The following is a 20,077-nucleotide window of genomic DNA, read 5'->3' as shown; positions in this document are numbered from 1 at the left end:
TTCGGACTCTTGTTGACCATGATGGCTACTCCATTTCTTCTGAGGGATTCCTGCCCACAGTAGTAGATATAATGGTCATCTGAGTTAAATTCACCCATTCCAGTCCATTTTAGTTTGCTGATTCCTAGAATATCGACATTCACTCTTGCCATCTCCTGTTTGACCACTTCCAATTTGCCTTGATTCATGGACCTGACATTCCAGGTTCCTATGCAATATTGATCTTTACAGCATTGGACCTTGCTTCTATTACCAGTCACATCCACAGCTGGGTATTGTTTTAGCTTTGGCTCCATCCCTTCATTCTCTCTGGAGTTATTTCTCCACTGATTTCCAGTAGCATATTGGGCACCTACTGACCTGGGGAGTACCTCTTTCAGTATCCTACCATTTTGCCTTTTCATACTGTTCATGGGGTTTTCAAGGCAAGAATACTGAAGTGGTTTGCCATTCCCTTCTCCAGTGGACCACATTCTGTCAGACCTCTCCACCATGACCCGCCCATCTTGGGTGGCCCCACAGCGGCGGGCCGGTGCACTAAGCATGGCTGAGAGCTACCCTATGTCCGAGGCCAGGGGCGACGGCCGGGAGGAGCTACCCCGTGTCCGAGGCCAGGATGGCGGCCGGGAGGAGCAACTCCATGCCCAAGGAGTGGTGGCTGTGCGGGCACAGGAGGGCCTAGAGGAGCCATCCCACGTTGAAGGTCAGGAAGGGTGGCGGGAGGAGATACCCCTCATCCAAGGTAAGGAGCAGCGGCTGTGCTTTGCTGGAGCAGCTGTGAAGAGATACCCCACGCCCAAGGTAAGAGAAACCCAAGTAAGATGGTAGGTGTTGCAAGAGGGCATCAGAGGGCAGACACACTGAAACCATACTCACAGAGCCAAGAGGCACAACTAATTACTGAAGCCCATGCACCTAGAGCCTGTGCTCTGCACCAAGAGAAGCCACTGAAATGAGAAGCCCAGGCACCGCAACGGGAGAGTAGCCCACACTTGTCACAACTAGAGAAAGCCTGTGGGCAGCAACAACGATCCGGCACAGCCACAAACAAAAGCAAAAACAAAAAAAAGAAGGAAAGGGGATAAGGCATATATAGATAAATCATCATATTGTACATCTTAAATATATACAAATGTTATTTGTTAATTAAATCTCAATAAAGCTGGAAAAAACCCCTAAAAATTTTGGTTGTCAAAAAAAAAAAAAGTAGAAATGAGGGTGAACAGAGTGAAATGTGACCCAAAGGTCAAATTAGAAAAATTGAGAAGCAGTCAGTGGACTTGGTACTGAGGGAGCATTTGGGACACTGAGCCATTCTTGGATGTGTTGGAAACAGAAATCCGACTACAGTGGGCTGAGCAGTGAGGGGGTAGGAGGAAGTGGGGACAGCAGTGTGTAAACAGTTTTTCTAGAATTTTGGCTACGAAGAGGACTAGAATGTATTGTAGCAGGGAGAACTTCTGCGGTAGAAGAGACCTGAACATGGGTGCCCCATACTCTTCCAACTCCTTCTCCCAATTATTCCCATAGCAGATCTCCTGGGTCTTCAAGGCTGATTTTTTCCCCTCATGGTTTTCATCTTTTGCATTTTGTTCTGCCTTTTTTTTTTTTTTTTTTTTTGGGATGCTTCTTCCACATGGTCTTTTAACTCATTAATTTGTCTCTTAACAATGATCATCTTCTTTGATTCATCCAGTAAAATTACTCTTTTTTTTAATTCTATTTATTTCCATAGAACATTTGGTGCTGAACTTGAATCTCTTTGCATTCTTCTTTTTTAACCTTCTTTAAAAAAAAATAGTTTGATTCAGTTACACATTTTATTTTTTGCCTGTGCTGGGTCTTTGGTGCTGCTCAGACTTTTCTCTAGTTGTGGTGCGTGGGCTTCCATTGCAGAGGCTTCTCCTGCTGTGGAGTGTGGGCCTAGGCTCTAGGGCACAGGCTCAGGAGTTGTGGTGCTCGGGCTTAGTTGCTCTGTGGCACGTGGGCCTCCTGGGTCAGGGATCAAACCTGTGTCTCCCTAATTAGCAGGAGGATTCTTTACCACTGAACTACTAGGGAAGCCCTATTATTATTTTTTAATGTTGTTGTTTGTCTACTCCAGCAGCTCAATTTTGCTGGGTGACTATTATGTTGACCATACTCTTTCCACCTGTTGAGTCTTTTCAAGGGCTGTCATTTTTCTTAGGGACTCAGATTTGGGAATTGAGAACTCTGAGTGGTGACAGTTTCCCAAGTGACAAAAGAAGATGGATTCTTCACCCAAGGGGGTCCCTGTGTGTACTAGACAGGTGTGCAGAGGCACCTCCATGCTCCCCAGTCTCCTTGCTTTCTTCTAGATTCAGGAGCAGAGCTCCTCTTGAAGTTCTTGGGATCCAGATGGATCAGTGATACACACACATGGAATGATCACACACACACACACACACACACACACACACACACACGAATGATGCTGACCTTATCCAGGAGGTTCATGGCGCCTAAGAGTCAAACTCTTCATAGGATGAACTATGTCTAATTTTCACCTAGAGTTCTCTTCAGTTTATCTTGAATCTTTCCACCTGGTGCATGGGGGGAGACATTTCAAACCCAGATTTCCCTTTGGGGCTTCCCCCTGAGATATCTCTCTCATGCCCACCCATCTGCTATGGGTCCCAGCAGATTTTGGGTTCAAAGAGGCAGATATATTAAGGTGGAGCATGAAGGGGAACTGAGACAAGTGCAGGTGGCCATTTTCCTACAATCTGCCATCTTTCTCTCTTTATCATGGGGTCCAGTAAGCTATAGCCTGGGAAAGTGTGAAAGTGAAAACATTAATCTCTCAGTCATGTCTGATTCTTTGTGACCTCATGGACTGTAGCCTCTGTCCATGGGATTTTCCAGGCAAGAGTACTGGAGTGGGGTGGCATTGCCTTCTCTGCTGGAGAAGGGAATGGCAACCAATTTCAGTACTCATGCCTGGAGAATGCCATGGACGGAGGAGCCTGGTAGGCTGCAGTCCATCAGGTCACTAAGAGTTGGGCATGACTGAGTGACTTCACTTTCACTTTTTACTTTCATGCATTGGAGAAGGCAATGGCACCCCACTCCAGTACTCTTGCCTGGAAAATCCCATGGACGGAGGAGCCTGGTATGCTGCAGTCCATGGGGTCACTAAGAGTTGGGCATGACTAAAACGACTTAGTTGCAGCAGCCCTTCTCCAGGGATCTTTCCGACTCAGGGATTGAACCCAGGTCTCCTGCATTTCAGGCTGATTCTTTACTGTCTGAGCCACTAGGGAAGCCCATAGCTTGGGATGGGGCTGTCAAATCCTTCCCACAACCTGTTTTTATATGGCTGGTGAGCTAGAGAAAGTCTTTGCGTTTCTAAAGAGATGTACACATATAACCCTTTATATGTACATCACACAAACGGATCCACGTCTGTCTATGCTATCATCTGGGCTCCCCCAGTGGCTCAGTGGTAAAGAACCCACTTGCAACGCAGGAGACATAAGAGACAGGGGTCTCTTCCCTGGGTTGAGAAAATCCCCTGGAAGCGGGCAGGGCAACCCACTCCGGTATTCTTGTCTAGAAAATCCCATGGACAGAGGAGCCTGGCGGGCTACAGTCCATAGGGTTGCAAAGAGTCAGACACGACTGAAGTGACTTAGCACAAGCACGATTCTATCATCTATCTGTCACTGGATCTAGCCTGAAAAATCTAGCAAAAGTTTGCACATCAATCTTTAGCGTGAGCAAAGAGCATCTTTCCTCACCCGAGGAAGGTGAGGAAGGTGAAAGACTCAGGACAGAGGGGAGACAATCGGTGGAGAAAGGTTCCCAAAGAGGCATGAGGGGGACAAGGTCCAAAGCACAGAGGGGGAGGTTAGTTTTAAACAAGAGGAGGGACCCCTCTGCCATTGTGGAAGAAGAGAGGAGACGATGAGCATCAATGGGGGAAGGAATCAAAGATGAGTATGGACGTAGGTATATCTGTAAGAGATGTCAGAAGGCTGAGGGTGTTTTCATCAGCTGGTGTTTATTTTCTCTGAGAAGCAGGAAACGAGGTCTTCTACCATATATAGAGAAAGGGGATGCAGATTGAAGAAAGAACTGAGAAACTGGAACTCCCCACATGGGGAAGTTGGCTAGGGATAGGAAGAGTGAGTTCCAGGTAGCCTGGGAGGTCTTGTTTAGATCAGAAAGCACACATTTGTAATGGCTCCTAGATGAATGATTCTGGGATCTCACTGCTTTGACGGAGAGTGGAGAAGAAACACGGTTGGTTCATAAGGAAAAATGCTTTAGGCTACAAGTAACAGATTACCTGACCCAAAGTGGCTTAACAAAAGGAGTTCATTTGTCTTACATATGGAAAAGTTCAAGGGTTGGTTACAGTCATAACCTAACAACATCATAAAGCCCAGCTTAATTCTGACTTTTCACTCTTTCATCCTTAGTATTTCCATGCTATCTCCTTTGTAAGCATCATATTATTATATGATAGCAGCTAAAACTAGGGAGTAATTGGCAAGCTCTCCTTGAATTTGTCTTTGTTTTTTATCAAGGAGAAAAAGTATGTTCCAGCAGGTGTCGCTTACATTTCAGTGGCTAGAACTCGTCCAAATATCTATCCTAAGCCAATTTCTAGCAAACGGGAAGGAGACCACTATGGCTAGTTTATACCAGGGTTTCTCAACCTCATCACTACTAATATTTAGGGATGGATGACTCTGCTGTGTATGTGAGTGCTGTCTAGCAGCTGTTTAGCAGCATCCCTGACATCTATTGCTTAGATGCCAGTAGCATCCCCCCTTGCCCAAGTTACTGCAATCAAAAATGTCTCCAGACATTCCCATATGTCGCTAATGGTGGGGATAAATCATCTCCAGTTGAGAATCACTTGGCTGAGATCAATCTGTACTGACCCTTGGGACCAGGTATGTTGCTGCCCTAAATATTAAAATAATCAAGGTTCTGTTAAAAAGGAACATGTAATGGTGGCAATGACTGCTGAGTAGATAATCCACAGTGCCTGCTATGATTGGATCAGTCCTGGATACAGATGACACCATCCTTATGGCAGAAAGTGAAGAGAAAATAGTCTCTTGATGAGGGTGAAAGAGGAGAGTGAAAAAGCTGACTTGAAACTCAACATTGAAAAAACTAAGATCATAGCATCTGGTCCCATTACTTCATGGCAAATAGAAGGAGAAAAAGTGGCAGAAGTGACAGATTTTATTTTCTTGGACTCCAAAATCACTGCAGATGGTGACTGCACCCATGAAATTAAAAGATGTTTGCTCCTTGGAAGGAAAGCTATGACAAAACTAGTTGTTGTTTAGTTGCCAAGTCGTATCCAACTCTTTGTGACCCCATGGACTGCAGCACACCAGGCCTCCCTGTCCCTCACTATCTCCCAGAGTTTGTCCAAGTTCATGTCCAGTGAATCGGTGATACCATCCAACCATCTCATCCTCTGTTGCTCTCTTCTCCTCCTGCCTTCAATCTTTCCCAGCATCAGGGTCTTTTACAATGAGTTGACTGTTCGCATCAGGTGGCCAAAGTATTAGAGTTTCAGCTTCAGCAACAGTCCTTCCAACAAGTATTCAGGGTTGATTTCCTTTTAGATCGACAGGTTTGATCTTGCTGTCCAAGGAGCTCTCAATAGTTTTCTCCAGCACCACAGTTTGAAAACATCAATTATTTAGTACTCTGCCTTCTTTATGGTCCAACTCTCACATCTGTACATGACTACTGGAAAGACCATAGCCTTGACTATGTGGACCTTTGTCGGTAAAGTGAAGTCTTTGCTTTTTAGCACAGTCTAGGTTTGTCATAGCTTTATAATTTCAAGGCTGCAGTCACTATCTGCAGTGATTTTAGAGCCTCCAAAAGAGGAAATCTGTCACTGCTTCCACATTTTCCCCTTCTATTTGCCATGAAGTGATAGGACAGGATGCTCTGATCTAAGTTTTTAATATTGAGTTTTAAGTCGGCTTTCTCACTCTCCTTTTTCATCCTCATCAAGAGGCTCTTTACTTCCTCTTTGCTTTCTGCCGTAAGTATGGTATCATCTGCATATCTAAGGTTATTGCTGTTTCTCCTGGCAATCTTGATTCCAGCTCGTAGCTCATCCAGCCTAGCATTTTGCATGATGTGTTCCTTGTATAAGTTTAAATAAACAAGATGACAGTGTACAGCCTTGTCATACTCCTTTCTCAATTTTGAACCAGTCAGTTGTCCCATATAAGATTCTAACTGTTGCTTCTTGACCAGCATACAGGTTTCTCAGGAGACAGGTAAGATGGTCTGGTATTCCCATCTCTTTGACAGTTTTCCACAGTTTGTTATGATTCACACAGTCAAAGGATTTTGTGTAGTCAATGACACAGAGGTAGATGTTTTTCTGGAATTCCCTTGCTTTCTCTATGATCCAGTGAATGTTGGTAATTTGGTTACTCTGCCTTTTCTAAACCCAGCTTGTATATCTGAAAGTTCTTGGTTCATCTACTGCTGAGACCCAGCTTGAAGGATTCTGACCATAACTTTACTATCATGGGAAGTGAGTGCAATTGTCTGGTGGTTTGAACATTCTTTAGACAGTGTGTTAAAAATCAGAGACTTCACTTTACCGACAAAGGTACATATAGTCAAAGCTACGGTTTTCCCAGTAGTCATGTATGGATATGAGAGTTGGACCATAAAGAAAGCTGAGCACTGAAAAATTGATGCTTTCAAACTATGGTGCTAGAGAAAACTCATGGGAGTCTCTTCGACTACATGGAGATCAAACCAGTCAATCCTAAAAGAAATCAACCCTGGATATTCATTGTAAGGACTGATGATGAAGCTCAAATACTTTGGCCGCTTGATGTGAAGAGCTGACTCATTGGAAAAGACCCTGGTGCTGGGAAAGATTGAAGACAAATGGAGAAGTGGGTGACAGAGAATGAGATGGTTCAATAGCATCACCAACTCAATGGACATGACTTTGAGCAAACTCCAGGAGACAGTGGAGGACAGAGGAGCCTGGAGTGCTGCAGTCCATGGGGTTGCAAAGAGTCAGATACCACTTGGGGACTGAACAGCAAAACTAAGTACGGAATCAGAATGAGGAAGCAAAGGTGTTGAAAGTATGGGGGAGAATCATTCGACTTGGGTGATCATGAGATTTAGCCTGGATAAGAAAGGAGGTGAAGGTGATGGTTCAGAAGAAGCTGATGGCTTGAGTTTAAAAAGCACGTTTAGGATGAGAGAAAGAACTTGAGAAAAAGGCCTTGAAAATGGCTCCCTCATTCACAAAATTCCTTGGAGTATTTGCAATGGTCATGATTTGGGTATCCAGAAATAAGCATTGATTGAAAACACAATAGTGAAGAGAAATCCAATTGAATGCACATTTATTGAGATCCCATTATGCAGAACAAACACTTCAGGAAGTAAAGGTTAAACTTTTCCTCTCCAGGAATGACATGTATAATGATTCTCCTTGTTTGCACCTTCATTCTTCATGATGCCAACCAGATCCACATACATGACATGTAGAGCTGAATGTTCTAGTTTTAGTATTTTCTTTTCACTTGACCTAGAAAACATCCCACCACAAAGATGTTTAGATTAAAGCTAGGTGTCAGGATAAAAAACAAAGAAATGAGCAACAAAACAGACAGGATCAGTTGGAGTGGGTTAGAGCCAGAAAGCTCCATTCAGCAGGCAAGGATGGCTTGAAATCCTAGCATTTTGTGCTTTTTTAGATTATAATGGGAGGACTTCTCAAAAACCCAGGGTGAAGAATTCTTTTTTAAAATCTTTTACCCAGATTCACGTACTGTTTTTTTTTTTTTTTAATTTTAACTTTTCATTTTGTATTGGGGTATAGCCAATTAAAAATGTTGTAATAGTTTCCAGAGAACAGTGAAGAGACTCAGCCACACACATACATGTATCCATTCTCCCCCAAATTCTCCTCACAGGATGAAGAATTCTTTTTTTGGAAAAAAGTGTGGATATAGTATCCCACTCTAGAATTTCAGCCCCTGGGATGTTGGTTTTTTTGTCCATAAAGAAAAGCTAGACTTTGCCTTGAAGGCAGCTACTGTGTTGGTATTGTTGCATTTTGTATATTCCCTGCTTACCATACTGTTGAACATATTATAGAACTCAATAAATATTCTCTTTGTCCCCTACAAGTTGTAGCTTGGTTTAGAAGTTTCAGGCTCCACAGAGGAACAAATATCTCCTTACAGCTGCCCACGAAGATAGGAGTTCCTGACTCAGTTATTACAGGAAGTCCAAAGCTATGCCTTCCCTCCTGGTATTTATTGTTCATTTGCAATTTCTTGTCCTCGAGCATGGCTTTTCCCATAAGCAGTATTCCCTGGTTATACAACCGACCTTCCAATGTTATCAAGTTTGTGGGGAGCAGAGCTAGAAAGTTAACCCAAGATCAAGTTTGTCCATAAAGGACAAAGGTTTTGTTAGCTTTTTACTCTGTGCATAAAAAAGGAAAAACTTCAGAAATTCTTCTAATTAAAGCAATTGTATTCCTTAAATATATCATAAATATATAATATATAAATATATCATGTATTCTTTCCTTTTTAAAGATACACTCATTCAATTTCCACAGTGTTAAGCAATAATAATAATAATCACAACGTTTCCTTATTCACTGTGGGAAACTAGTAGTTGGAGTGCTGGCAGCTTTGGGAATTCTTTTGGGTTATCTGGGAAACATTTCAAAGGTCACAGCCAGTGGTTAGCACCTATAACAATTTTACTCTTATTGAGAATATTAAGCTTAATATTTTTTCTTATGACTAGATTGGCTCTATTCTCTGTAAGCTTAATATTTATAAAAATTTTTTCCAAAAAGAAAATTTCTGATCATTTGACATGCCTGCCCTAACACTTTTTTCTGGTTCCAGTTTCTTCTTGGTCCTTTTGGAAAGATTTAGAATGAATTCCCCTTCCCTTCCTCCAAGAAGGAATTTGGAGGTCACTGTTTCTTCAGTGACCTCGATATTTCCACTGCTGAAGAAAATTCCATATTTTCTCAAGAAATGTAGAAACAGTGTTTCAGAAATTTCTCAACTTTGGTTAGCTTAAAAGTAACACATTCTAAGGCTTTTTGGTTAGCAGATGTGGTAGGCATGTACATGGCAGACATAAAGCCAAATGAGATTGGGAGAATTTTTATGGATTAGAATCTTTGGAGCCTGTCTAGTGACATACCTTCTTACAAGTATGTCTTCTCATTTCTAAAGGAGATCAGTTAGGGGACAACTGTGGAGAGAAGTCTCAGGTGGTACTTGGAGCGCATTCCTTGATGCCATCGATCCTGAGTTAGCTCAATGGAAGAACAAACAAAACCAACCTAGAGAGGTTCTCTTTCTAACAGGACCATTTCCTCTCCCGGGAAGGTCCCATTATTAGATGCACTCCTCCTCTATAATTATGTAGAACATCTGGGGTGGGCTTCCTCTTCTGGATCCCTTTCTGTAGTATCCACCACCTCCACGGGGCTCAAGCCCACCTCTCTTTGAAACAGCCATATTTCGGGGGACGATGACCACTCTGCTATGTCTGTGATTGTAAGTCTCCCCCTAAAGGAGTCTACTTTAGATGGTAGTGGTGCTGGTGATATGTTTTACCCATACTTAAAAAAAAAAAAATTTCTATTGGACTATAGTTCATTTACAATGTTGTGTTTATTTCTCCTGTTCAGCAAAATGCATCAGTTATACATATATCCACTTAAAAAAAAATTTGGCCACACCACGCGGCATGCAGAATCTTAGCTCTCTGACCAGGCATTGAATCTGTGGAACCTGCATTGGAAACACGGAGTCTTACCCACTGGACCACCAGGGAAGTCCCTGTATCCACTGTTTTAGATTCTATTCCCATAAATCATTACAGAGTATTGAGTAGAGTTCCTTGTACTATACAGTAGGTTATTATTAGTTATCTATTTTATTTATTTTTAAAAAAGCTTTTAATTTTATATTGGGGCTTCCCAGGTAGCTCAGTGGTAAAGAAGTCACTCGCCAAGCAGGAGACGCGGGTTCAATCCTTAGGTTGGGAAGATCAACTGGAGAAGGAAAGGGCAACCCACTCCAGTATTCTTGCTTGGGAAATCCCATGGATAGGGGAGCCTGGCAGTCTAGAGTTCAAGGGATCACAAAGAGTTGGACATGACTTAGCCCTAAACCACCACCACTACCATAGTTGACTGGCAATGTTGTGTTAGATTCAGGTGTACAGCAAAGTGATTCAGTTATATATATGAATGTATCTATTCTTTTTCAAATCATTTTCCCATTTAGGTTATTATATAACATTGATCAGAGTTCCCTGTGGTATAATAAGTAGATCCTTATTAGTTATCCGTTTTAAATATAGCAGTGTGTACATGTCAATCTCAAATTCCCTAACTATCCCATACTTGGAATGATGAGAATATATATTAATACAACAGCCAGGTTAGGCACTATTAGTGAGCAAGAAAGAAACAGTGAGAAACAATATGATGGGAATGAGGAATGCAAACCAAGTCATCAGGAAAAGGACTCCTCCCCACACTCGGCGTGAAAGGGAGCTTGTGCTAAGACAAGGGAAGGGAAGTTTGGCGTGTCAAGGCATGGCACGTTAGAATAAATCGCAAGTCTTACCTCACTGGGTTTTGAGTCAGGACCAAACCTGCTGGAAAGTGTGTAAGCCTCCGACTCAGATTTAGATTTGATGATCTCACCAAACCACTTTTGGACCTGGAACATCGAAGAAAATACCAGGATTATTTTTGTTAATGTTGGAGAAGAGAAAAGTCAGTGAGTTAGGAAGAGGATGGGAACATTATGAAAAACCTTCTCCTACAAAATGTGGTATATGCATACAATGGAATGTGATTTAGCCTTAAAAAGGAATAAAATTCTGAAACAGGCTACAACATGGATAAACCTTGGAGACATTACACTGAGTGAAATATACATGTTAAAAAAACTGTTAGTCACTCAGTTGTGTCTGACTCTTTGAGACCGCGTGGACTGTAGCTCGCCAGGCTCCTCTGTCCATGGGAATTTCTAGGCAAGAATACTGGAGTAGGTAGCCATTTTCGTCTCCAGGGGATCTTCCCAACTCACAGGTTGAACCTGGGTCTTCTGCACTGAAGGCAGATTCTTTAACATTTGAACCATCAGGAAATATATAAGCCAGACACCAAAGAACAACTACTGTATGATTCCACAAATTAACTGGGACAGAAAGTAGAGTAGTGGTTACCAGGAGCTTGGCAGGGGAGAATACAGCCTTATTGTTTAAGGGACACAGGGTTTCAGTTTGGGATGATCAAAAAGTTCTAGAATGGATGGTGGTGATTGTTGCATGACAATGTCAAAGAACCTAATGCTACTGATCTGTACAATTAACAAGGTTAAAATGACAAATTTTGTTATGTATAATTTACCACAATAATTTTTTTCACATTACAGGATACACATTTGTCACAGAAAATTAACAAAACATGCATATCCAACGGAATAAGATAGAAGAAAACTGAGGAAGAAAATTCCTCAGTCTAGCTCTGAGGGCTTCCCAGATGGCGTTAGTGGTAAAGAATCTACCTGCCGATGCAGGAGACACTAGAGTCAGGGGTTTGATTCCTGGATTGGGATGATCCCCTGGAGTAGTAAATGGGAACCTGCTCTAGGATTCTTGCCTGGAAAATCCTACAGACAGAAGAGCCTGGTAGGCTACTGTCCATAGCGTCCCAAAGAGTCAGACAGAACTGAACAACTGAACATGGACACGAACACGAACACCCAGAGGAGCTTCCCAGGTGGCTAAGTGGTAAAGAATCCCCTTGTCAATGCAGGTTTGATACCTGGGTTGGGAGATCTGCTGGAGGAGTAAATAGCAACCCACTCCAGTATTCTTGGTGGGATAATCCCATGGACAGAGGAACTTGGTGGGCTACTGTCCATGGGGCTGCAAAGAGTCAGACACAACTGAATAACTGAGAATAAAGGTACGCCCAAGAAACACCAGTAGATCCTTGCAAAAGTGAGACAGAAAAAGAAAGACAGCTAATAAAAGATGTATAATCCTTCATTCTGTGTTTCCACTGTGGACAGCTGGGGTTCAGTGTCACTGGGGGGTTCTGGAGAGAGCATAGAACAGATTTCAGGGTTATTCACCTCAGAGACAAGGGAGCTGGGGCATCCATCTACTAGCACCCATCAGTCATTGGTTGAGGCTGCTTTCAAGGGTCACTGTTCTCTGAAAATACCAGCTTGCCCTGCGCATGAACCAGGCCTGTCTTGTGGGCAGTAAGAAGCCCACTGGCACAAAGTCACAGGTGTTTATAATAAACAACCGTGGGCATGTAGAGTCGAGTGCCAAAGGGCTCTGAGAGGGCCATCAGCAGCATCTGCTGGACTTCCCTGGTGGTACAGTGGATGGGAATCCACCTGCCCATACAGGGGACATCAGTTCAGTTCCTGGTCTGGGAAGACCCCACATGCCGCAGAGCGACTGAGACCACGTGCTGCAACTACTGAAGCCCGAGCACCCTAGGGCCTGTGCTCCACAATGAGAGACGCCACCGCGATGAGGAGCTCCTCCAGTGTAGAGCTGGCCCAGCTCTCTGCAACTAGAGAAAGCCTGCACACACACACACACACACACGCACACACACACACACACACACACACACACACACACACAAAGCGGTGAAGACCCAATGCAGCCAAAAATAAATAGACTTAAAAAAATGAATAGACAGAACTAATTCATATATATATAAAGAAAGAGGCCACTGTTTACCTGCTGGCTGAGGAGGCAGTACACCAGGAAGATGAAGACGCCCTGCAGGCTGTTGATGATGGTGAAGAGGTAGGCCATGATGCGGGCAGCCGGTCCCACCTGCAGGAGTCCCAGAAACCACGTGCATCCCAAGATGAAGAGCTGAGCTGCGGCTTTGAGTGTCAGCATCCTGGGTAGGAATAATCGATAATGTAAAAAAACCTGATAATGATCGTGACCATTCCTACAGCATAGTTGTTAAGGGTGAGCACTCTGGAGCTAGAATACCTGTGTTTTAAATCCAAGCCAGCACTAACTTTGTGACCTTGGGCAAGTTACTCTCTGGCTTTCTTTCCACCCCTCCCACCTTTTTTTTGGCCATATCATGCAGCTTGGGAGATCTTAGTTCCCTGACCAAGGGTCAAAGCTGGGCCATAGCAGTGAAAACGATGAGTCCTAACCCCTGCTCTGCCAGGGAATTTTCATACTTTCCTGTAACTCAGTTCCCTAATATTTGTAATAGTCCTGTTTCATAGGGTTGCTGCAAATATTGAGACTTAACATATGGGAAATATTTAGGACAGTACGTAGAACAAAATTGTGCATGCAAAGTTGCTTCAGTTGTGTCCGACTGTTTGTAACCCCATGGACTGCAGCCCATCAGGCTCCTCTGTCCATGGGATTCTCTAGGCAAGAATATTGGAGTGGGCTACCATTTCCTATTCCAGGGGATCTTCCTGACACAGGGATCAAATCCGCATCACCTGTGTCTCCTGCATTGGCAGGTGGGTTCTTTACCACTAGTGCCACCTGAGAAGCCCCAAATTAGTACCATACACATGCAGAACATTCTAAAACTAACTATAAAGTTCTTTGTCTTATTCTGTCTATATCACTTACAGATAGGGGAGGTCTTATAATTTGTTATTCAAGCAGGAAGGCTTTTGAGATCAAAAGGGGTGCAATTCAGGGGAACTATATTCATTATCTTGTAATAATCTATAATAGAAAATAATCTGAAAAAGAATATATATATATGTGTGTGTAACCAAATCACTTTGTGGTACACATGAAACTAACAGAACATTTTAAATTAACTATGCTTCAATAAAAAAGGGATGTTATTAATAAACATAATGCATCAGCAAACATAAACTGGGACCATTCCAGGAAAACTGTAAGGTCACCTTATTTAGATATCTATATATCTCTAATTTTAAAATATAATATGTAACTGAGAAAAGCTAGTTGAGGAAAAATTTGTGTAGTGTGATTGCTATTGTATGTATGCCTGTCTGTCCTATAGAAAATGCACAGAAAAAGGCCTGGGAAAATATCAGACACATCATATCATACAGTTTCTTATCTCTAGATTTCCTGGTTGGTAAAGCAGTAGGAAAATTGGGAGCAAGTGGCTGTCATTTTTAACCTTATACATTTTGAAAACTTTTGACAAATAATAAAAAAAGTAACCAATGTGCTATTTTTGTGATTACAATGAAAACCTCAGCAAACTACAAGTTCAAATTAAGATGGATGGTGCGCACTATTTACAATAGCCAGGACATGGAAGCAACCTGTTGACGGATGAATAGATAAAGAATTTGTGGTACATACATAACAAAGGTACAATGAAATATTACTCAGCAAGAAAAAGGAACAAATGAGAGTCAGCTGAACTGAAGCGGATGAACCTAGAGCCTGTTATACAGAGTGAAGTGAGTCAGAAAGGGAAAAACAAATATTGTATATTAATGCATACATATAGACTCTAGAAAAATGGTGCTGATGAACCTATTTGCTGGGCAGGAATAGAGACAGAGACATAGAGAACAGATTTGTGGACACAGCAGGGGAAGGAGAAGGTGGGACAAATGAGAGAGTGGCATTGAAACATACATGTTACCCTGTGTAACATATTACACATGTGTTAACGGGAAGCTGTTGTATAGCGCAGGGAGCTCAGCTCAATGTGATGACCTAGAGGGGTGGGATGGGGGGATTGAGGGAAGTTCAAGAGGGAGGGGATATATGTATACTCATGGCTGATTCATATTGTTGTACAGAAGAAAGCAACACAACACCGTAGAGCAATTGTCTCCACTTACAAATAAATTAAAAAAAAAAGATGGATGCTGCAAAATAAAAAAAATACTCATAGTCCCCAGTTTTTTTAGGACTTCCCTGGTGGCTCAGATGGTAAAGTGTCTGTCTACAATGCGGGAGACCTGGGTTCGATCCCAGTTTTTTAAAACAGTATTATATAAAATATATTTTAACCTAAATCCTTCCTGTACTATTGCCTCTTGTGTTTTGCAGCAGGTAAGTTCCTCCTCTTCTTTTTATTTATTTTTTATTTTTTAATTTTTTTGGTAGTTCTTTATATTTTAATAAGACCACTGAAGTGGGTTCAACCCTGGGTCTCCTGCATTGCAGCTCCTCTTCTTTTTAGAGTTAGATCTTTTTCCTTTCTGAGATTCATCAAGGACACATGCCTACTCAGTTAGAAACTACACTTCCCAGCCTCCTTTGCAGCTAGGTGTCATCACATGACCAAAGTCTAACCAATGGGATATGAGTAAATATGGAACTTGCAAATTCCATGTTACTTCCTTCCCATGGACGGGATACAACATCCTATGGGCTGGTGGGGCAACAAAATAGAGCTTGAGGCCTGGATCACTCTGTGGAGCTCTGTTCTGTGGTATGAGAATGAAATAAACTTCTATCTCACTTTCTTTTTTAGAGTCCCAGCAATTGAATACAGCTTCTCATTGTGGCAGTGGAAGGCGGCAGTGACCTTGCTAGTTCCTAGAGGCTGACTGTGCATATATGTCTCTGTGGATATGTAGGGGGGACCAGGAAGAAGTGAGTAGAAGAAAAAAGGGTTAGAAAATACCATTTTACTTAGAAAATACCATAACTTACTTTATGTTCCGGATGGTAGACACTTCACTGTTGAGAGAGGAAAGTTTTCTTTTCAAAATCCAAAAAACCATGAGAAAAAATACAAAATTCACCTGCAAGAGTGACACAGACCATGGAGAATACAAGTTAAAATGTACTGTGTCTATTCAGTTTATGGTAACATACTGTAGAGCACAATGTGGTTTTCTAAATGGGAAGGAAACCCAAAATGGAAGGGACATATATATATATATATATGGCTGATTCATTTTGCTGTGCAGTAGAAGTTAATAAAACATTGTAAAGCAACTATACTGAAAAAAAATGGAAAAGCCATTAAACAAAATGTCATGTCTGCTGTAAATTGCACACAACCCCTACCGCCCTGCATGTGGGTTTGAATTGGTAGCAGGTGGAAAAATCAAACTACATAATTGAGAAACTGTGTGTCCCTTGTTCTATCCTGCACCCAGCATGTCTGGTGCTTCTGCTTAGGTCAGGAACACTGGAGCCACGTATTCACTCACACAGATAATGGCACAGACAGGTCCAAGGAAAGCCCAGATGAATTTCTGGTCCAGGTGAAGCCAGCATCTGGGAACAATGGGAAAAGGGACACGAAGGGAGATCAAAGAAAGCACATGAAATGGACATGAAATGACATCTTTTTCTAACAGAGAACTTTTCCAATATTTCTTGAAAATGTCAGCTGATGACAATGCAGGCTTTGGTTGTTCGCTGCTTCCATGTGTTACTGGTACATGAAACAGTTTACAAGCACAGACCTGTTGAATTTTCATACCAGTATTTCGAGGGTGGGAACCATGGAGATGACTATTATCCCCATTTCACTAACGAGGGCACTGAGACTTAGGGGGTGTTCCAGGTGGCCCAGTGGTAAAGAATCTGCCTGCAGTGCAGTAGCCATGGATTTGATCCCTGGGTTGGGAAGATGCCCTGAAGGAGGAAATGACAACCCACTCCAGCATTGTTGCTTGGGAAATCCCATGGACAGAGGAGACTTGGCAGGCTACAGTTCATGGGATCACAGAGTTGGACATGACTTAGCAACTGAGCATGAGACTTGAGGACTTGAGGTCACAAATTATGGGAAGGATAAAGCTGGGACCTAACTGCAAAATTTCCTCCTTCCAGAATTTCCACATCATCTTTCCCTGCCTCACTGGGAAAGAAGTTAGAGCCCTTACACTCAAAGGGAAAGTAGAGTGCATTTGTTGTGTTTATCCGAATCATTGCCAATAACACTGCCCTCAAATCTGTCCATGGCACAGGGTGAGAGTCAATCTTACCGATCAGGTGTTCCATAAAGATGAGGCCTGGAGGCTGCAGAAATGGCCACGATCACAGCCGGGACGCCATAGCCCACTGGGAACATAAGCCACTTCATGAGCTTGTTGACACTGGAGTAGTTGACCACTGCCAGGTTGCGTGCAGTGAGGAAGAGGTGCAGACCCTCCAGCAGCATCCAGGTGAAGGAGGCCAGGTAGAGATAGTGTAAGGCACCTGCGATGATGGCACACAGCACCTGCGAGGAGGAGAAAGGTGTCACCAGGAGGGACTGTCAGGGTGGAGCACAGCCCCGGGACCTCTCCTTTATACTGGCATTGAGTTCAGAAGCACTGCTATTTGATCACGGTCATTGAAAGTAAATGTGGTTGATAATGCCAGCACTGCTCACCTCACCATGCATCCTCGATCTAGGACCCTAGGCTATTTTATTGAGGGGACCGAGGCAGCATGGCCCCATGAATTCAGCACACCCTGAGGCAGGCACATTCTGGGACAGTATAAGTACCTTGTTCTCAGTTCTGTCGATGGCTGTCAGGAAGAGCAGGTGGGCCAGGAAGAGGCAGAGTGAGAGCTGCAGGTGGAGCGAGGTGCTGGTGTTCTGGATGGCTTTGCACAGCAGGAAGGTGAGGGCCGCCAGGAGGAGGCACAGCAGAGAGAGGCTCAGCCCCACGTAGGTGATCACAGTCAGTGCGGGATCCTCCTCCTGGGAGCCAGCAGAGAGGAGACCACAGTCACGCTTTCCTGCCCTGGGATTTTATTCTCCCACCGCTTGGAATGTGGCATCCCCACATAGGCAGACCACCTGTATCTCTGCAATGAGGGGAGGGGTGCAGACTTTCTGTGTGCTGTCAGCCAGCCTATGTCATCAATAAGTCCTGTGAACCCACAGGATTCAGGATATGTGTCAATCTGAGCTTTTCCCACCAACTCTGCAGCTGCCATCCAAATCCTGACCACCATCATCTCTCTGCTGGGCTACTTCTTCTGCACCACTGACCATTCTTGATTCAGGGGCCAGAGATACTTTCTAATAACATAAATCTGTAGCATCCCTGATGCACATCCTGTATTGTCTCTCCATTGCAATTTTTTTTTTTTTATTTTTTCCATTGCAATTTGAATGAAATCTAAACTCCTGACTGGCATTTGTGGTCTGACACTTTTCTTCTGCTTCCTTCTCTCCAAACCTGACTTTTCCCACTTTCCTCTCATTCATTCTATTCTTTCTAGAACCCCCTGGGTTTGTGTGCTCTGTCTCATGGATTTGCCTATTCCAAATATTTATTTTTAAAGCTTATATTTGGCTGTGCTGGGTTTTCACTGCTGCTTGTGGGCTTTCTCTAGTTGTGGCGGGTGGGGGCGACTCTCTTGTTGCTGGGTGAGGGCTTCATACTGTAGTGGCTTCCCTTGTTGTAGAGCACGGGCTCTAGGGCGAGTCGGCTTTAGTACTTGCGGCACGTGGGCTCAGTAGTTGCGGTGCGTAGACTCCAGAGCACAGGCTCATTTGTTGTGGTGCACAAGCTCAGTTGCTCCTCAGCATGTGGGATCCTCCCAGACCAGGGATCAAACTCTGTATAAGAGTGTCTTATGCCCAAGGGTGTCCCTTGTATAAGGCAGATCCTTAACCACTGACCACCAGGGAAGGCCAGATTTGCCTATCCTAGACATGTCATGTAAGTGGAATCCTACAGTATATGGTCCTTTGTGTCTAACGTCTTTCACTCAGCGTGATATTTCTGAGATTCATCCACATTGTAACACTACTGACTTAATATTCAGATTTCAGCTTGAGTAGCTCATTCTCTTCCGATCACTCTATCCAAAGCAGTACGCTTTTCTTATCACTCCAGACTTGGTCTGTTAAACTTTTCTTTATAGCAGTTATGGCCACCCAGTAGTATAATAGTGTGAGTCGCTCAGTTGTGTCTGACTCTTTGCAATCCTGTGGACTGTAGCCTGCCAGGCTCCTCTGTCCATAGGATTTTCCAGGGAAGGATTGGAGTGGGTTGCCATTTCCTCCTTTAGGGGATCTTCCCAACCCAGGGATCGAACCCACGTCTGTTACATCTTCTGCACTGGCAGGCAGGTTCTTTACCACTAGGGCCACCTAGCAGGGCCTCAAAAGGGGTTAGCTGGAGGAATTCAATAGTTACATCCTACCTGGCCATGCAAGGCCATGAGAACAGCGAAACTGGACAGGTGAGTGGAGTTGCATATCGTGTGAGTCTCGTTCATTTGTCTCAGAGCACAGCCATCCTTGGACCAGCGGCCGCCCTCCTTTGTGCCTTTCCAGTAGACGCAGAAGATCTTGACCCCGGGCTTCACCTGAAAATAGAACAGGCTCATCATGTCATTCCTTGGGAGGGACAACTCTGAGTGTCAGCCTTGGCTCGTGACACCATGGGTTAAGAAGGATCAGGTGATTTCTATTTTAAGTAAAGAGGATGACCACCAGTATACCTGCCCCCAGAGTTCCAGTTCTACTGGGATTCCACATAATAGAAAACAAGCTTATCTCTCTGGGAGTCAGAACTTTACAAGATGTTACCGGTTTCAGGACTTTGTCCTCCACCATGGGAGTCAAATAGAGAAAGAGTAAAAGACCCACCTAAAGTTTTCTTCCAAGTACTCTCTAAGTGAAATTTCCCTGATTTCTACATCAATTCTGCCTTGACCTCTTGCAGCACAATAATTACTCTTGCCATGACAGGGCTAGTGTAGGGAAGAGACATCACCAGGAGAGAGAAGAGAGTCAGCCTTCAGTTTCTCTCTCCCTCTTTTTTTTTTTTTTTTTTGGTCTCAAGGATGTCGAGAGCATCATTTGATTGGGCCAAGGAGATGAGTTGGATGCTCTCCTATCTGGGGGCTATATCTCCTTTGATAATCCACTGGACCATCCCTAGATATCTTACTCCATTCCTGCTGTCCCATGCCCTACATCAAAAATTTCATACCTAGATTTCATGCATCAGATGGAGAAAATCTATGTTTCTTCATCTTCCCTCACTTCATTCTTGTTTTCTTAAAATGTAAAAAATATTAATTTTTCTAGTTTTATTGAGATTTGGTA

At 43.3% G+C, this 20,077-nt stretch overlaps 1 protein-coding gene across 1 annotated transcript in view; it reads right to left on the bottom strand.

Moving 5' to 3' along the window:
• Positions 1–8,415: 8,415 nt before the first annotated feature.
• The window catches only part of ADGRE3 (adhesion G protein-coupled receptor E3), a 63,114-nt gene continuing 51,452 nt past the window's right edge, over positions 8,416–20,077 (bottom strand). The window contains exons 9-16 of the mRNA XM_052642724.1: positions 19,168–19,332; positions 17,513–17,710; positions 17,007–17,242; positions 16,224–16,290; positions 15,718–15,809; positions 12,811–12,979; positions 10,662–10,757; positions 8,416–8,478 (exon numbers count right to left, since the gene is read on the bottom strand). Coding sequence (XP_052498684.1) covers positions 8,416–8,478; positions 10,662–10,757; positions 12,811–12,979; positions 15,718–15,809; positions 16,224–16,290; positions 17,007–17,242; positions 17,513–17,710; positions 19,168–19,332 — 1,086 coding nt within the window. The remainder of the gene's footprint in view (positions 8,479–10,661; positions 10,758–12,810; positions 12,980–15,717; positions 15,810–16,223; positions 16,291–17,006; positions 17,243–17,512; positions 17,711–19,167; positions 19,333–20,077) is intronic.

The sequence above is a fragment of the Budorcas taxicolor genome, chromosome 7, assembly GCF_023091745.1.
Source record: "Budorcas taxicolor isolate Tak-1 chromosome 7, Takin1.1, whole genome shotgun sequence".
NCBI classification, from domain to species: domain Eukaryota; kingdom Metazoa; phylum Chordata; class Mammalia; order Artiodactyla; family Bovidae; genus Budorcas; species Budorcas taxicolor.
This window is presented reverse-complemented; position numbering and strand designations above follow the sequence as displayed.